The sequence below is a fragment of the Poromitra crassiceps genome (genome assembly GCF_964638095.1).
Source record: "Poromitra crassiceps genome assembly, chromosome: 7".
In the NCBI taxonomy this organism is placed as follows: domain Eukaryota; kingdom Metazoa; phylum Chordata; class Actinopteri; order Beryciformes; family Melamphaidae; genus Poromitra; species Poromitra crassiceps.
Window position 1 is genome coordinate 46,750,002 of NC_139628.1, and position 14,669 is coordinate 46,764,670.

Consider the following 14,669-nt stretch of genomic DNA (forward strand, 5'->3'; position numbering starts at 1 on the left):
TCCCAAATCAAATTCCATATCTGATGTTATTGATTCTGGGGATGAACACCTGTAGCCGGTTTCTGCTGTGGTAGTCTCAAGAACATTTTGTGTAAACTGAGGAAGAGGGGAGTCTGGAGACAACTGCGTAAGTGATCCAGTAGATTCTGGAGAATCCGGTCTATCCTCAACACCAAAAGTCCCAGACATTAAACACTCACTCAAAAAGTACTCAATATCTGATGCAATTGATTCAGGGGAGGTGGATCTATACCCAACATTTGTATTAACATATTCAGGTATTATGGGTCTGTATTGAGGTATCGGTGAATCTGGTGACAGTGACCTGTATTCATCTCCAGATCCTACTGAACCAGGTGATGAGGGTCTATCTTCACAGAACAGTGATGCTAGACATATGGCACCATATTCTATATCTGAACATATTGATTTGGGGGATGGTGATCTCTGACAAACAATAGATGAAGTTGGTTCGAATACTGTTTCTATAAACCTAGGTACTGGGGAATCAGGTGAAAGTCTTCTGTATTTACTGATCGATGCTACAGACTCAGGAGAAGAAGGCCGATCTTCAAAGAACATTGAGAAAGGTAATTCCATTTCCCAATCTGACAACACTGACTCAGGTGAGGAGGACCTATATTCCACGTGTGAGATGATGGACTCTTGTAGTGCCTGCCTAAACTCAGGAATGGGAGAGTCTGGTGAAAGAGCTCTACATGCATCTATAGATCCAGTTGAATCGGGAGATGCTGGTCTATCCTCAAAAAGCCATGGAATACACAAATCAGTCTCCAAATCCTCATCTGAACCTATTGATTCAGGTGATGTGGATCTATATCTTACTTCTAATATAGCAGTCACCATCTGGGTGTATTGGGGGAGTGGAGAGTCTGGGGACAGGCATCTGTATTCATTGACTGACGACAGGGATTCTGGGGAATCTGGTCTGTCCTCAAAATCAAGCATCTGAGAAATCAAGGGAGAAAATTCTCTGTCTGAGGCCATGGATTCAGGTGACGATGACCTGTAACCCTTAATGTCAGCATATGACTCTGGAAAAGCTTGTCTGAACTCAAGTACAGGGGAATCAGGTGAAAGTCTTCTGTATTTATTTATTGATGCTACAGACTCAGGAGAAGAAGGTCTGTCTTCAAAGACCATTGGGAATGGTAATTGCATTTCCATTTCCCAATCTGACAACACTGACTCAGGTGAGGAGGACCTATATACTGTGTGTGAGATGATGGACTCTTGCAGTGCCTGACTAAACTCAGGAATGGGAGAGTCTGGTGAAAGAGCTCTAAACTCATTCAGAGAGCCTGCTGATTCAGGAGATGCTGATCTGAAATGTGACATCAACATCAGTGATGCAGGTGAGAAAGGCCTATACTCCAATTCAGAATCAGGTGAGAGATATCTCTCTTCAACTTCGAATACTAATGACTCAGGTGAATCTGGTCTATCTTCAGTATCAAATGCTGTAGAAATCAAAGGTGCATACTCAACATCTGATTCAACTGATTCAGGGGATGTTGACCTAAAGTCAACAAAAGATGGAACAGGTTCAAGTAATCTCGTTATGAATTCAGGTATGGGTGAATCAGGTGATAGGGCCCTGCATTCATCTCCAGATGCCACCGAATCAGGTGATTCATCAAACAGTGATGCTAATGACACAACTCTGTATAACTCTATATCTGAACAAACTGACTCAGGTGAGGTGGATCTGTATCCAGCAGTTGAAGCAGTTAGCTGAATGATATCCTGTCGGAAGTCAGGTATGGGTGAATCAGTGGACAGTGCCCTGAATTCATCTCCAGAGTCTACTGAATCAGGTGATGAAGGTCGAACCTCATCAAACAGTGATGCTAATGACACAACTCCATATTCTATATCTGAACAAACGGATTCAGGTGAGGTGGATCTGTATCCAGCCGTTGAAGCAGTTAGCTGAATGATATCCTGTCGGAAGTCAGGTATGGGTGAATCAGCGGACAGTGACCTGAATTCATCTCCAGAGTCTACTGAATCAGGTGATGAAGGTCGAAACTCATCAAACAGTGATGCTAATGACACAACTCCATATTCTATATCTGAACAAACGGATTCAGGTGAGGTGGATCTATATCCAGCAGTTGAAGCAGTTAGGTGAAGCATAGCCTTTCGGAAGTCAGGTATGGGTGAATCAGCGGACAGTGCCCTGAATTCATCTCCAGAGTCTACTGAATCAGGTGATGAAGGTCGAACCTCAACAAACAGTGATGCTAATGACACAACTCCATATTCTATATCTGAACAAACGGACTCAGGTGACGTGGATCTGTATCCAGCAGTTGAAGCAGTTAGCTGAAGGATATCCTGTCGGAAGTCAGGTATGGGTGAATCAGTGGACAGTGCCCTGAATTCATCTCCAGAGTCTACTGAATCAGGTGATGAAGGTCGAACCTCATCAAACAGTGATGCTAACGACACAACTCCATATTCTATATCTGAACAAACGGACTCAGGTGAGGTGGATCTGTATCCAGCAGTTGAAGCAGTTAGGTGAAGCATAGCCTTTCGGAAGTCAGGTATGGGTGAATCAGCGGACAGTGCCCTGAATTCATCTCCAGAGTCTACTGAATCAGGTGATGAAGGTCGAACCTCATCGAACAGTGATGCTAATGACACAACTCCATATTCTATATCTGAACAAACTGATTCAGGTGAGGTGGATCTGTATCCAGCAGTTAAAGCAGTTAGCTGAAGGATATCCTGTCGGAAGTCAGGTATGGGTGAATCAGCGGACAGTGCCCTGAATTCATCTCCAGAGTCTACTGAATCAGGTGATGAAGGTCGAACCTCATCGAACAGTGATGCTAATGACACAACTGCATATTCTATATCTGAACAAACTGATTCAGGTGAGGTGGATCTGTATCCAGCAGTTAAAGCAGTTAGCTGAAGGATATCCCCCTGTCGGAAGTCAGGTATGGGTGAATCAGCGGACAGTGCCCTGAATTCATCTCCAGAGTCTACTGAATGAGGTGATGAAGGTCGAACCTCATCAAACAGTGATGCTAATGACACAACTCCATATTCTATATCTGAACAAACGGACTCAGGTGAGGTGGATCTGTATCCAGCAGTTGAAGCAGTTTGCTGAAGCATAGCCTGTCGGAAGTCAGGTATGGGTGAATCAGCGGACAGTGCCCTGAATTCATCTCCAGAGTCTACTGAATCAGGTGATGAAGGTCGAACCTCATCGAACAGTGATGCTAATGACACAACTCCATATTCTATATCTGAACAAACTGATTCAGGTGAGGTGGATCTGTATCCAGCAGTTAAAGCAGTTAGCTGAAGGATATCCTGTCGGAAGTCAGGTATGGGTGAATCAGCGGACAGTGCCCTGAATTCATCTCCAGAGTCTACTGAATCAGGTGATGAAGGTCGAACCTCATCAAACAGTGATGCTAACGACACAACTCCATATTCTATATCTGAACAAACGGACTCAGGTGAGGTGGATCTGTATCCAGCAGTTGAAGCAGTTAGGTGAGGCATAGCCTTTCGGAAGTCAGGTATGGGTGAATCAGCGGACAGTGCCCTGAATTCATCTCCAGAGTCTACTGAATCAGTTGATGAAGGTCGAACCTCATCGAACAGTGATGCTAATGACACAACTCCATATTCTATATCTGAACAAACTGATTCAGGTGAGGTGGATCTGTATCCAGCAGTTAAAGCAGTTAGCTGAAGGATATCCTCCTGTCGGAAGTCAGGTATGGGTGAATCAGCGGACAGTGCCCTGAATTCATCTCCAGAGTCTACTGAATGAGGTGATGAAGGTCGAACCTCATCAAACAGTGATGCTAATGACACAACTCCATATTCTATATCTGAACAAACGGACTCAGGTGAGGTGGATCTGTATCCAGCAGTTGAAGCAGTTTGCTGAAGCATAGCCTGTTGGAAGTCAGGTATGGGTGAATCAGCGGACAGTGCCCTGAATTCATCTCCAGAGTCTACTGAATAAGGTGATGAAGGTCGAACCTCATCAAACAGTGATGCTAACGACACAACTCCATATTCTATATCTGAACAAACTGACTCAGGTGAGGTGGATCTGTATCCAGCAGTTGAAGCAGTTTGCTGAAGCGTATCCGGTCGGAAGTCAGGTATGGGTGAATCAGGGGACAGTGCCCTGAATTCATCTCCAGAATCTCCAGAATCAGGTGATAAGCATCTTCCTTTGACTAAAAAAAATGGTGTGTCCAAAACTTCCATTTCAAAATCTGACATTACAGATACACGTGATGATGGTCTGCTCCCAGCTATAAATACAGCCGATTCTATATGCGGTGTATATTGTGGTAAAGGTGAATCCGGCGATAAAGTCCTAAACTCATTTACTGATGTTGTTGAGTCAGGAGATGATGTTCTGATTTCTTCCATTAGCATTAATGACTCGGGTGACATGGGTCTGTACTGTGTTGGTTCTGGTGAAAGCGGACTCTCCTGAATTTCTGTTGTCACTGATTCAGGGGAATCTGGTCTGTCTGGACATTCACATGCTGCAGAAATTGATACATCCTCAAGATCTGAGCTAACTGATTCAGGTGAGGAAGATCTATCGCCACCAAGTAAAGCAATGGATTTCTGTAATTCGGTCCTAAAATCAGGGACTGGTGAGTCAGGTGAGAGAGGCCTATGCTGCTTCACTGATCCTACGGATTCAGGAGATGATGGCCTTAACTCAATAGCATAAAATGCAAGATCAACTAACTCAGCTTCGGTATCTGATACAGGTTCAGGAGATGATGTTTCGTGATTTGCTGCTGGAGCTTGAGGGAATGAGACAGAATATTGTGGAATGGGTGAATCAGGAGACAAAGCTCTATGCTCATCCAGAGACTTCACTGACTCTTTGGAATCAGATCTCAGAACAGTCAGTGACTTCAGGGTCTCAGGTGAGAGAGGTCTATATTCTGCCTCAGAGTCAGCAGACAGTGGTCTATCTATCTTGTTTACATCTGAATCAAGTTGAACATATTCTGTCCTAGTCCCAACATATTCAAACACTCCTGTTTTACTTATGAATGTTTCTCCTACATATTGTGGGTCATGGATTTGAGAGATCAGCTTCCAAAGCTCTGCATCATACACAAGTTTATATTCTGGAACCTGGATTTCTATAAATGTTGGAGCAGCCACTGATGGCCGTTCTCCATCTGTGGATACAACTGATTCAGGTGAGTCTCCTCTCTGCTGGGTAAAGGCTTCTGAAGTTGAATGCCCATATTCAATATCTGAAAGCACTGACTCTGGTGAAGAGGACCTGTACCCGACTGCAGATGTAACTGATTCAGGTAATGTAGGTCTGAATTCTGGTATGGGTGAGTCGGGCGATAATGCCCTGTATTCATTCACAGATACGTCTGAATTAGGTGACAAGGGTCTGCTTTCACTGAAAAGCCACACATCTGATTCCTCTTCTGACAATGGTGGCTCTGGTGAAGATGGTGGATGAGAAGACAACTGAGCAATTTCAGCAAATTCAACAGAAAATTGGGGAACAGGGGAATCTGGAGACAAGGCTCTAAAATCGTTCAAAGACTCTGGAGATTCAGATCTGAATGCAATCATGAATCTAATTTCCTCAAATGATAAAGGTCCATATTCTGACTCAGAATCAGGTGACAGTGGTCTATATTTGTCCAGCATAGGTTTCCTTTCAGTCTTGGCTCCTACTGCTTGTAGAACATTAGCACCATTGCCATCAGATGCATCTGCAGTGCCCACACAATTCACAATAGCATGTGATTTGACCTTCACATCTGCTTCATCCTGGACATACTCAATCCTGGTTCCAGTATACTCAAAAACACCTGTTTTGCTGCAAAATGTTTCACCAACATAGTGAGGGTCATTGATTTGAGAAATGAACTTCCAAAGTTCAGCATCATATACAAGTCTAGAGACTGGCACCCTGATTGCCTTTAGAGCTAAGGGTTGACCTTCAGCCAATAGTCTCTCTGTAGTCTCTGATACTTCTGATTCTGGTGAGTCGGGTCTCTGCTCTGAAATATTGGTGTCTAAACTTGATTGTGCATATTCAATATCTGAAACTACTGACTCAGGTGAAGATGATCTAATGAGTGTGATCGATTCAGTCAGCCCTGTTTTGAATTCAGGTATTGGTGAGTCACCTCTGAATTCATCTCCAGAAGCTATAGAATCAGGTGATGATGGTCTTACTTCAGAGAATAATGACATAGAAATCTCCCCATATTCTAGATCAGAGCATATTGAATCAGGGGAAGGGGACCTATCTAATCTAGTTGAAACAGCAGACAGTGGTAAAGACGGCACAAACGCAGGAATGGGCGAGTCAGGTGAACGTGTCATATATTCATCAACAGAATCTGGAGAAGAGGGTCTGTCCTCAAAAAGTAATGATGACAAAGAAATAGCTCCATATTCTAGATCTGAACATATTGATTCAGGGGAAGAGGACCTATTGAATCTGGGATCTTGAACAGTGGGATCTGGTAAAGACTGTCTAAACTCAGGAATCGGTGAGTCAGGTGAAAGTGCCGTGTATTCATTCACAGACGCTATTGAATCAGGAGATGCCGATCTGTCCTCAAAAAGACTTGAAATGTATACTTCCGTCTCCACTTCCGGATCTGACAATACTGACTCTGTTGACACTAACCTGTGATAGAAATGAGAGGGTTCAGAGAAAGAGACAACATATTGGGGAATGGGAGACTCTGGTGACAAAGCGCTCTGCTCATCTAAAGAACTCATTGACTGTGGAGAATCTGGTCTCAATGCCGTCATCAACCTCAGTGTTTGCGGTGACATGGAAGTATATTCTGAATCTGAATCAGGTGAAAGAGATCTGTGCAAAGATCTACCCTCAGGCTTTGACTGCAGGTCAGAAGCTTCATCTTCATGTCTCCCCTCTGACTTGGCCTGGACATATTCTGTCTTTGTCCCGGCATATTGAAACACTCCTGTTTTACTCATGAAGGTTTCTCCTACATATTGCGGGTCATGGATTTGAGAGATCAGATTCCAAAGTTCTGCATCATATGCAAATCTGTAGACTGGCACTTGGATTGATGTTAAGGGTAAAGGTGTATGATGCTCAGGTACAGAAACTAAATACTCTACAGGTATTTGTTGATCTTCAGTGACATTAATAGTTGATACTGGTGACAAAGGTAAATGATCAGATCCAGTTTCTGGTGACAGATGTGACAAATCTACATCAGGTGCTTTAGGCTCCTCAAACGTTTTAGGTCTGTGAGATTCAGGCGATTGTAGTTGATTTGTAACATCTTGAACAGGATCACATTTTGTTTTGATTGACTTCTTGGATTTCTTCTTTTTAGCAGATTTTGCCTTCTCAGTAAATTGACTGGATTTTTCCTCCTTTGACGTTCTTGATTTAGACAATTCATGAGAAGATTCCTCCATCCCATCAGGTGTCACTGAGTTAGGTTCAGTTATTATGTTTCCATGAAGTGACTCATCTTCAGCAGACGAAGAATCACATTCAATCAACATTGTCTTGCATAAAACAGAGGGATCATCTTTCTCTGATGATAAACCTTCAGGTGACTCTGATCTATCCTCAATGTTTATTGAGTCAAATGGCAGTGGGATGCTTTCAGTATCAGAGAATACAGATTCAGGAGAGGATGATCGGTATCCTTTGGATACAATTACAGCTTGTCTGAACTCGGGTATAGGGGAGTCAGGTGACAGTCCCCTATATTCATCAACTGATGCTATTGAGTCAGGAGAATCTGGTCTATTTTCAAAAAGTAATGCAACTATTGGAAGATTATCATCTTCGCTTTCTGAAAATGCCGATTCTGGAGATGATCGATAAACTGTCACTAATGCCACAGGGTCAGATTGCCTATATTGTGGAATTGGTGAATCTGGTGACAGTGGTCTGTGTTCATTGACTGATGAGACAGAGTCAGGAGATGAGCCTCTAATATTTGCCAATAACATAAGTGACTCCGGTGACAGTGATCTGCAGTCAGGCAAAGATTCAGGGGAAAATTGCCTCGTTTCAGACTCAGGATCAATTTTAACAGATTCAAATACACCTGTTTTACTGCAAAATGTTTCTCCTACATATTGGGGATCATCGATCTGTGAAATCAGCTTCCATAGCTCTGCATCATACACAAGTCTGTACTGAGGCACCTGTATTGCTGTTTGGGGTAAAGGTGCTGGGCATTCAACTGCTTTTGCATGACTTTCAGGGAAATCTGTAATCACATCAGTTGATACGACCTGGATTGTAGATACAGCTTCTGCCGATGGTGTGACACTATTTAGCTTCTTCTCAGAGGGAGATACATCAGGTACCGCTGACTGCATATTGACAGCTTCAGTTTGACTCAGCTTCTTAGATTTATTTTCAGCAGGTTCAGAAGGAGGCTGGTTTGGGATTTCAGTTTTTGACTTTTCTTGTTTAACAACAGATGTCTCGGCTAGGAATTGCTTTTCAGTGTGTATTTCTGCTGCAACAGTCTTAACTGGTGTGGATTCCCATGCTATTTCTTCTGGCGTATCTGACTCAGTTGGTAAGGTTGATTGCAATGATTGCTCTCCAGAAGGGAAAGTCTCCACATCAGTTTCAATCGATTCCGCAGACTGTCTTTTCTTAACAGAGTTGGATTGTAAAGGAGATTCTACTATTTTAGTCACAGGTTGTTCTGATAATTGTCCATCTTTGTCGGATAATGATGTTTTGTTATGATTAAGTAATGCATTGTCTATTTCAAATGTCAAAGCTTCTGGAGATGCTGATCTCTCCTCAGTGCTTTGAAGATCCAGAGGCACTCGGATGTATTCAGTATCTGAGGATACTGATTCAGGGGAGGATGTTCTATATCCTTGGCATACCATTACAGATCCAAAATCGGGTATGGGAGAATCCGCTGACAATGCCCTACCATCACTTACAGAACCAGTAGATTCCGGCGATAATGGCCTTTTCTCAAATTGTGATGAAAGCAATGGCATGGCTTCATGCTCTGTGTCTGATAATATGGATTCTGGTGATGATGACGACCGATAATTTATTGTAAATGAATGATGTTCAGTTGACTGATATTGTGGTATGGGAGAATCTGGGGACAGATTGCTATACTCATTTACTGATGTTGCTGATTCAGGAGATGATGCTCTAATGTCTGCGGATAACATTGCTGATTGGGGTGACAAAGGTCTGTAGTCAAGCACCGACTCTGGTGAAAGACATCTTTCTTCGGTGTCAGACCAAGATACAACAATCCAATCATCATCAGATTCGGATATTGACTCTACTGGTGTTGCTGGCCTATCTTCTGTATCAGATACTATTGATTCAGGGGATTCTGGTCTATGTTCAGTAGCTATGGAATCACATACTAACTGTGAACATTCAGTGTCTGAGGCTACTGATTCAGGGGAGGATGATCTATGTCCAAATACAGCAGATTCAGGCAATCCTGCTCTGTAGTCAGGTATGGGTGAGTCAGGGGACAGCGACCTGTATTCATCTCCAGATGCTACTGAAACAGGTGATGAAGGTCTGTCTTCATAGAACAGCGATGCTAGAGATGCAGTATCATATTCTATATCTGAACATATTGATTCAGGTGAGGTGGATCTTCGTCCAGTCGTTGAAATAGTTGAGTCAGGCCAACACTGGTGGAATTCAGGTATAGGTGATTCAGGTGACAGTGATTTATATTCATTTAGAGATGATGTGGATTCTGGTGATGAGGGCCTGTCTTCAAAAAGCACTGACGACAAAAACATGGTTTCAAATTCCATATTTGATGACACTGATTCAGGTGATGATGATCTACTCACAATGGTAGAAGACTGAGGTAAAGTTTGCCTAAACTCTGGTATGGGTGAGTCTGGTGGAAGCTGACAATGTGCAGTGATTGATCCTGTGGATTCAGGTGAGGATGGTCTCACCTCATGTAAATGAGGAGACAAGGACCTGTACTCTGAAGGAGAGGTAAACAGCCATTGCATTGTTTCTAAAATGACAGAATCAGGCGATGATGTCCTGTCTTCTGCATCAAAGGTTAGTGACTGAGGTGATCGCTCACCACTATAGTCACTGCCTGGTGATACTGGCCTTCCAAATGGTCTCTTGTTTGAAACCATTGGTGTCAATGACCTTTCCTCTGCTTCTGATGCTAACTGCCTAGATGCATCTCCTGGTGCACTCAATAGGGCTTGCCCTTGGGAAAAAGCCCAAGTAGCACAAGCTTCCCAATGAACAACAGCAGGTGGTAGGGGAGATAAGGGCCTAAACTGAGGAATGGGGGAATCAGGTGCCAGAAGACTCCGTTCATTTACTGATGACACTGAGCCGGGTGATGAGGCCCTACTCTCTGTCAGTAGTATTGATGTATCAGGAGTGAATGGATTATTCACAGGTATTGGTGATTCAGATGACATGGACCATTTGTCAGCTGCTTTCGGGGATTCAGGAGAAGATGATCTACTATGAGCTGACCTTGAAAGTTCAAGAATGTCTTCAGATGTTGATTCAAGTGAATAGGATCTGTTTCCAAATGCTTCAATTTCAGGTGTATGGGGCCTACAAACCCCTTCCCCGTATGCTGATGTTGATTCCTGTGATACTGTGAGAGAAACTGTATGATCTACAGAGACCCCATCTTCATTTTGAGGTTCATGCGGTCTGAGTGGCAGTGTCTTCTCAAAACAGTGCTCAACTCCTGGGATGAGAGACCTCACTGATGTTAGATCAGCTACTGAAGGAGGATCTATCTGTTCAACAGTTGAGTCATGTGACACCTGAATGAAGGCAGTTGAGGTAATAGATTCTGACTTTTGAGACACACTAACTGCAATGGTAAGACTGATATCAGAAGGATCTGCTACTGTTTGAGGTGGAGTACCATGGGTTTGATTACTGACATAAATGGGTTTGCTATCAAAATCAGCTGAAATAGAAGTCTGGGCCACATTTATCTCATGCTCAGCTGTTTTGGAAGGATCTTCATTAAGCTGCGTGGTTCTAACAGCTCCCTCCACCTCATCTGTCCTAAATCCAGCTTCAAGTCCCTCTTCAGTGGATGCATCCATATAAGTCAGAGACACATCGTCAGCATCGGAATCCTTCAGGTCAGGATCATATCCATACAGGACTTTGTAGAGTCGACGTGATACTTCAGCCATGTGCTCTTGTGAACAGACTTGCTTTGTGGCAGGAGTTGGTTGAGTCTCTGGAATACTAACGGTAACTGAAGCATCGGAGACACATGTATAATCCTCAGTGGTTTCCTTAAGCTCCACTGACAGTTCCCTGAAGTCTGGTTCGGCTCGCTCACACTCAGTCAAGCTATCTTCAAAATCACTCATAGACAACGGCCGACTTTCGCATACACCTGTTCGAGAGCTGTTGGAAGACTCTCGCCAAGTCACTGGTGACAACCATTGATTGTCGCATTCAGGATGGGTGGTCTGGAGACACTCCAAGCTCCACTCCTCTCCACCCTCTGCCCCCTCGGCCCCCACATCATCAGATGGGACAACAGTGGGGTAAGGAGGCGGGGTCATCTGGCCATGTAACTTGGGTCCCTCTTTGGACACAGGGTCTGTCTCATGGGACTGGAGCTTGTAGGGGGTGGTGCGGTACAATGTGAATAAAGGACTTACTTGTTTGAAAGAGCCCGTATGTACCGAATCTTTTTCCTCCTCAGATCCTCGTTGTGATAAGCTAAGAAAAGGGGGGGGAAAGAGCACGCAACATCCAGTCATCAGATGGCTGTCATGACTAATTTTCAAAAGAATATGTATGAATATGATTGAAGTGAATATGTACATTTGATTATTCTTTCATAAAGATTTCGGGTCCTATCTTACACCCGGCGCAAAACGAAGCACAAGTGGTGCAGTTGTGATTTTCTCGCCCAGCGCCCACTTTATTTAGATATCATAGCAAATGTACTTGCACTCATCTGTTCACCCATGGATGTGTTGATCTTAAAATGAGGTCTAGTCAGGTGTTTTGTTGGTACATTGCTAGTCTCTTAAAACAGACTGTATCATCTACATCCGGCGAATGCAGCTATATACAGTCTGTAAGTTACACCCCCAGAACATGCACAAGGAAGTTGGGAAAAAAACCTTCAGACTGGAAGGAAGTTCTACGGAATCCGACCAATCACGACACGCGAATGCGGCATATTGGATTCTGATTGGACTAATGAGCGGAAGACCTGCCTTTCTGCCGGCATATTGGATTCTGATTGGACTAATGAGCGGAAGACCCGCCTTTCTGCTTCCCATTCCGGTTGGTGCATGATTCTCCCCCACGAAGTACAGACGGTATGGCGGAAGCATTTGAAAATTGCGGAAGCCAACTCGTCTGTTCTAAGAGACTAGTACATTGTTATCTTGAGGCAACAAAAACCCTGGTCTAAAGTCAATGGCACAGTATTTCCCTGCTACTGAAAGGGAACATTATTCAGATAGTAAGATGTGGCTACACATGCGGGTGCACAACATGCTTACACTCTGCTCGTCTACACACACACACACACACACACACACACACACACACACACACACACACACACACACACACACACACACACACACACACACACACACACACACACACACACACAGAGTAGTGCACAAACACAGTGGGCAAAACTACAAATGCAGCCCATCCACAGGTTATCAAGTTGTATCAACTATTTCAAGTATGGGTTGCCAACACAATGGTATTTGGTACCCTGGATTTTAAAGGGAATGGGAGATGACACTCAGATTGGTTGAATTCATGTTATGCCCAAAAGATGCACTACAGCTAATTTAAATAGGGCCCTTGATGTTTAATGTATTCATAACCATGAAAACATATTTCTCAAATAAACAAGTTGTGCAAAGTTGCATTCAATAATGAGGATACAGAAGCATAATGTTACATCACATTCAGAATACTCCTGGTTAACTTACTGTGTTGTATCCATCTCTTTTTGCAGCTTTTCTCTCTGGGCATGTCTAAGGAGGCCTGTTGCTGATGAGTCTGTCTCTGACCGCCCCGTTGTTTCATGAAGTGATGACAAACTGGAGGACAGGTCCTCTGCTGACACCATGGGTACCTCTTCTGCTGAGCCTAGACTGCTCCCTGTGGCTCCTGTGCGCCTGCCCGACCTGGGACTGTCCATGTCCTCATGAAGGGCAGAGAAACCTGACAAGGCATAGAAACCGTGGGAATACATGACAAGTGAAAGATATAATAATAATAATTATTATTATTATTATTATTATCATCATCATCATCATTGCATAATTTGTCTTGCTCAAGTCAGCAGCTGCTGTACCTTCACTATGATGATCCAGTGCTATAGTCCGCTCTATCTCTGCATAGGTGTGCGATGACGTGTCATCCTCAACGGACTTCATTATCTTGGTTTCAATGAGGTGGACAATGTCCATTCGGTTAATTTTGGTCAGTCTTTTAATCAGTGTGTTTTCTGTGGAAAAAGAAAACAGACCAAAAGCTCTGCTTTGAATATGAATACGATCATGGGTGTAAACATTTGTAAAAAATAACATTTGTTTAAATAGCAATAATTCAGTGAAATGTGTATCATACTAATCACCAACCTGTGGCCTGTTTTCCCTCTCTTTCTGTCCAGAGTTTCAAAAGGGCGTGGCTTTGGTCTTGGAGTGAGTTGGGGTTTTCATTCCTTATCAGCTTGATCCTCTCCTCACTGAAGTCAAGTTCTTGGGCCAGCTCTATGGAGAAAAACAACAACATACAGATATAATAAAGTTTTTTTTAAGACGCTTCAAGACTTCCTATAAAAAAGAGAGGCTAAAAACACTACTGTAGGTGACTGGAATGGACAAAAGCTCTCAATGGATATGTACATAAATATGAGGGAAAACTTAAACTGCTGTTTACAAAAGGAGAGGACATATCAGAACAGCAGCTCACAGGTTGTCTGCGAACATTGACCTCCTGACTTCCCCAAGCGAAATTATGCTTTCCAATGGTCAATTGGATAGGATGTGTGATTGCAAAGATGTTGAGATGAAGAATGAGGGTAAGAGGGTTTTTAGCTCTATAAGATAATTTTGAAATGTGTTTTTCAGGAGCCTGCTATATAGCTATGTATATATATATATATATATATATATATATATATATATATATATATATGTATATACACACACACACACACACACACACACACACACACACTCACTTAACTTGATTGTAAAACCCACACCCATTGCGAACTTGACAACCTGACCACCACTACTGACGTGTGACTCACCCGCCCAGCTGAAGCCCAGGTGGTCAGCTATGATGGCCAACCGCTGCTCTCTCCTCTCTGCTTCATCCTGTGGGTCTACTGCAAATACCACCAGACAGCCATGAGCGGTCAGAGCCGCAAAGTAAAAACACCATCAAACACATCAGAGAGAGAGAGCAAAAAAATCACTGACTTTCTTATGTTGTGTAATACTGTCACTTTGTAATATCAATGTATTGGGACTGGGCTCGAAGTTGGTCCACATATACTTTTAAAAGTATATATACGGTACTCACATATTCAGCAGAAGTAATGAAAGGTTATTTGACCAAAAAAAAGTGAAACCCA

The 14,669-nt window shown here is 43.2% G+C and overlaps 1 protein-coding gene across 1 annotated transcript in view; it reads right to left on the reverse strand.

Annotated features, from left to right (window-relative positions):
- Positions 1 to 14,669, reverse strand: part of ank2b (ankyrin 2b, neuronal) — a gene marked incomplete at both ends in the record, with an annotated part of 106,006 nt that overhangs the window by 8,491 nt on the left and 82,846 nt on the right. Inside the window, 5 exon segments of the mRNA XM_083640816.1 lie at positions 11,704 to 11,764; positions 13,012 to 13,246; positions 13,380 to 13,532; positions 13,666 to 13,797; positions 14,343 to 14,420. Of these exon segments, the coding sequence (XP_083496942.1) occupies positions 11,704 to 11,764; positions 13,012 to 13,246; positions 13,380 to 13,532; positions 13,666 to 13,797; positions 14,343 to 14,420 (659 nt within the window).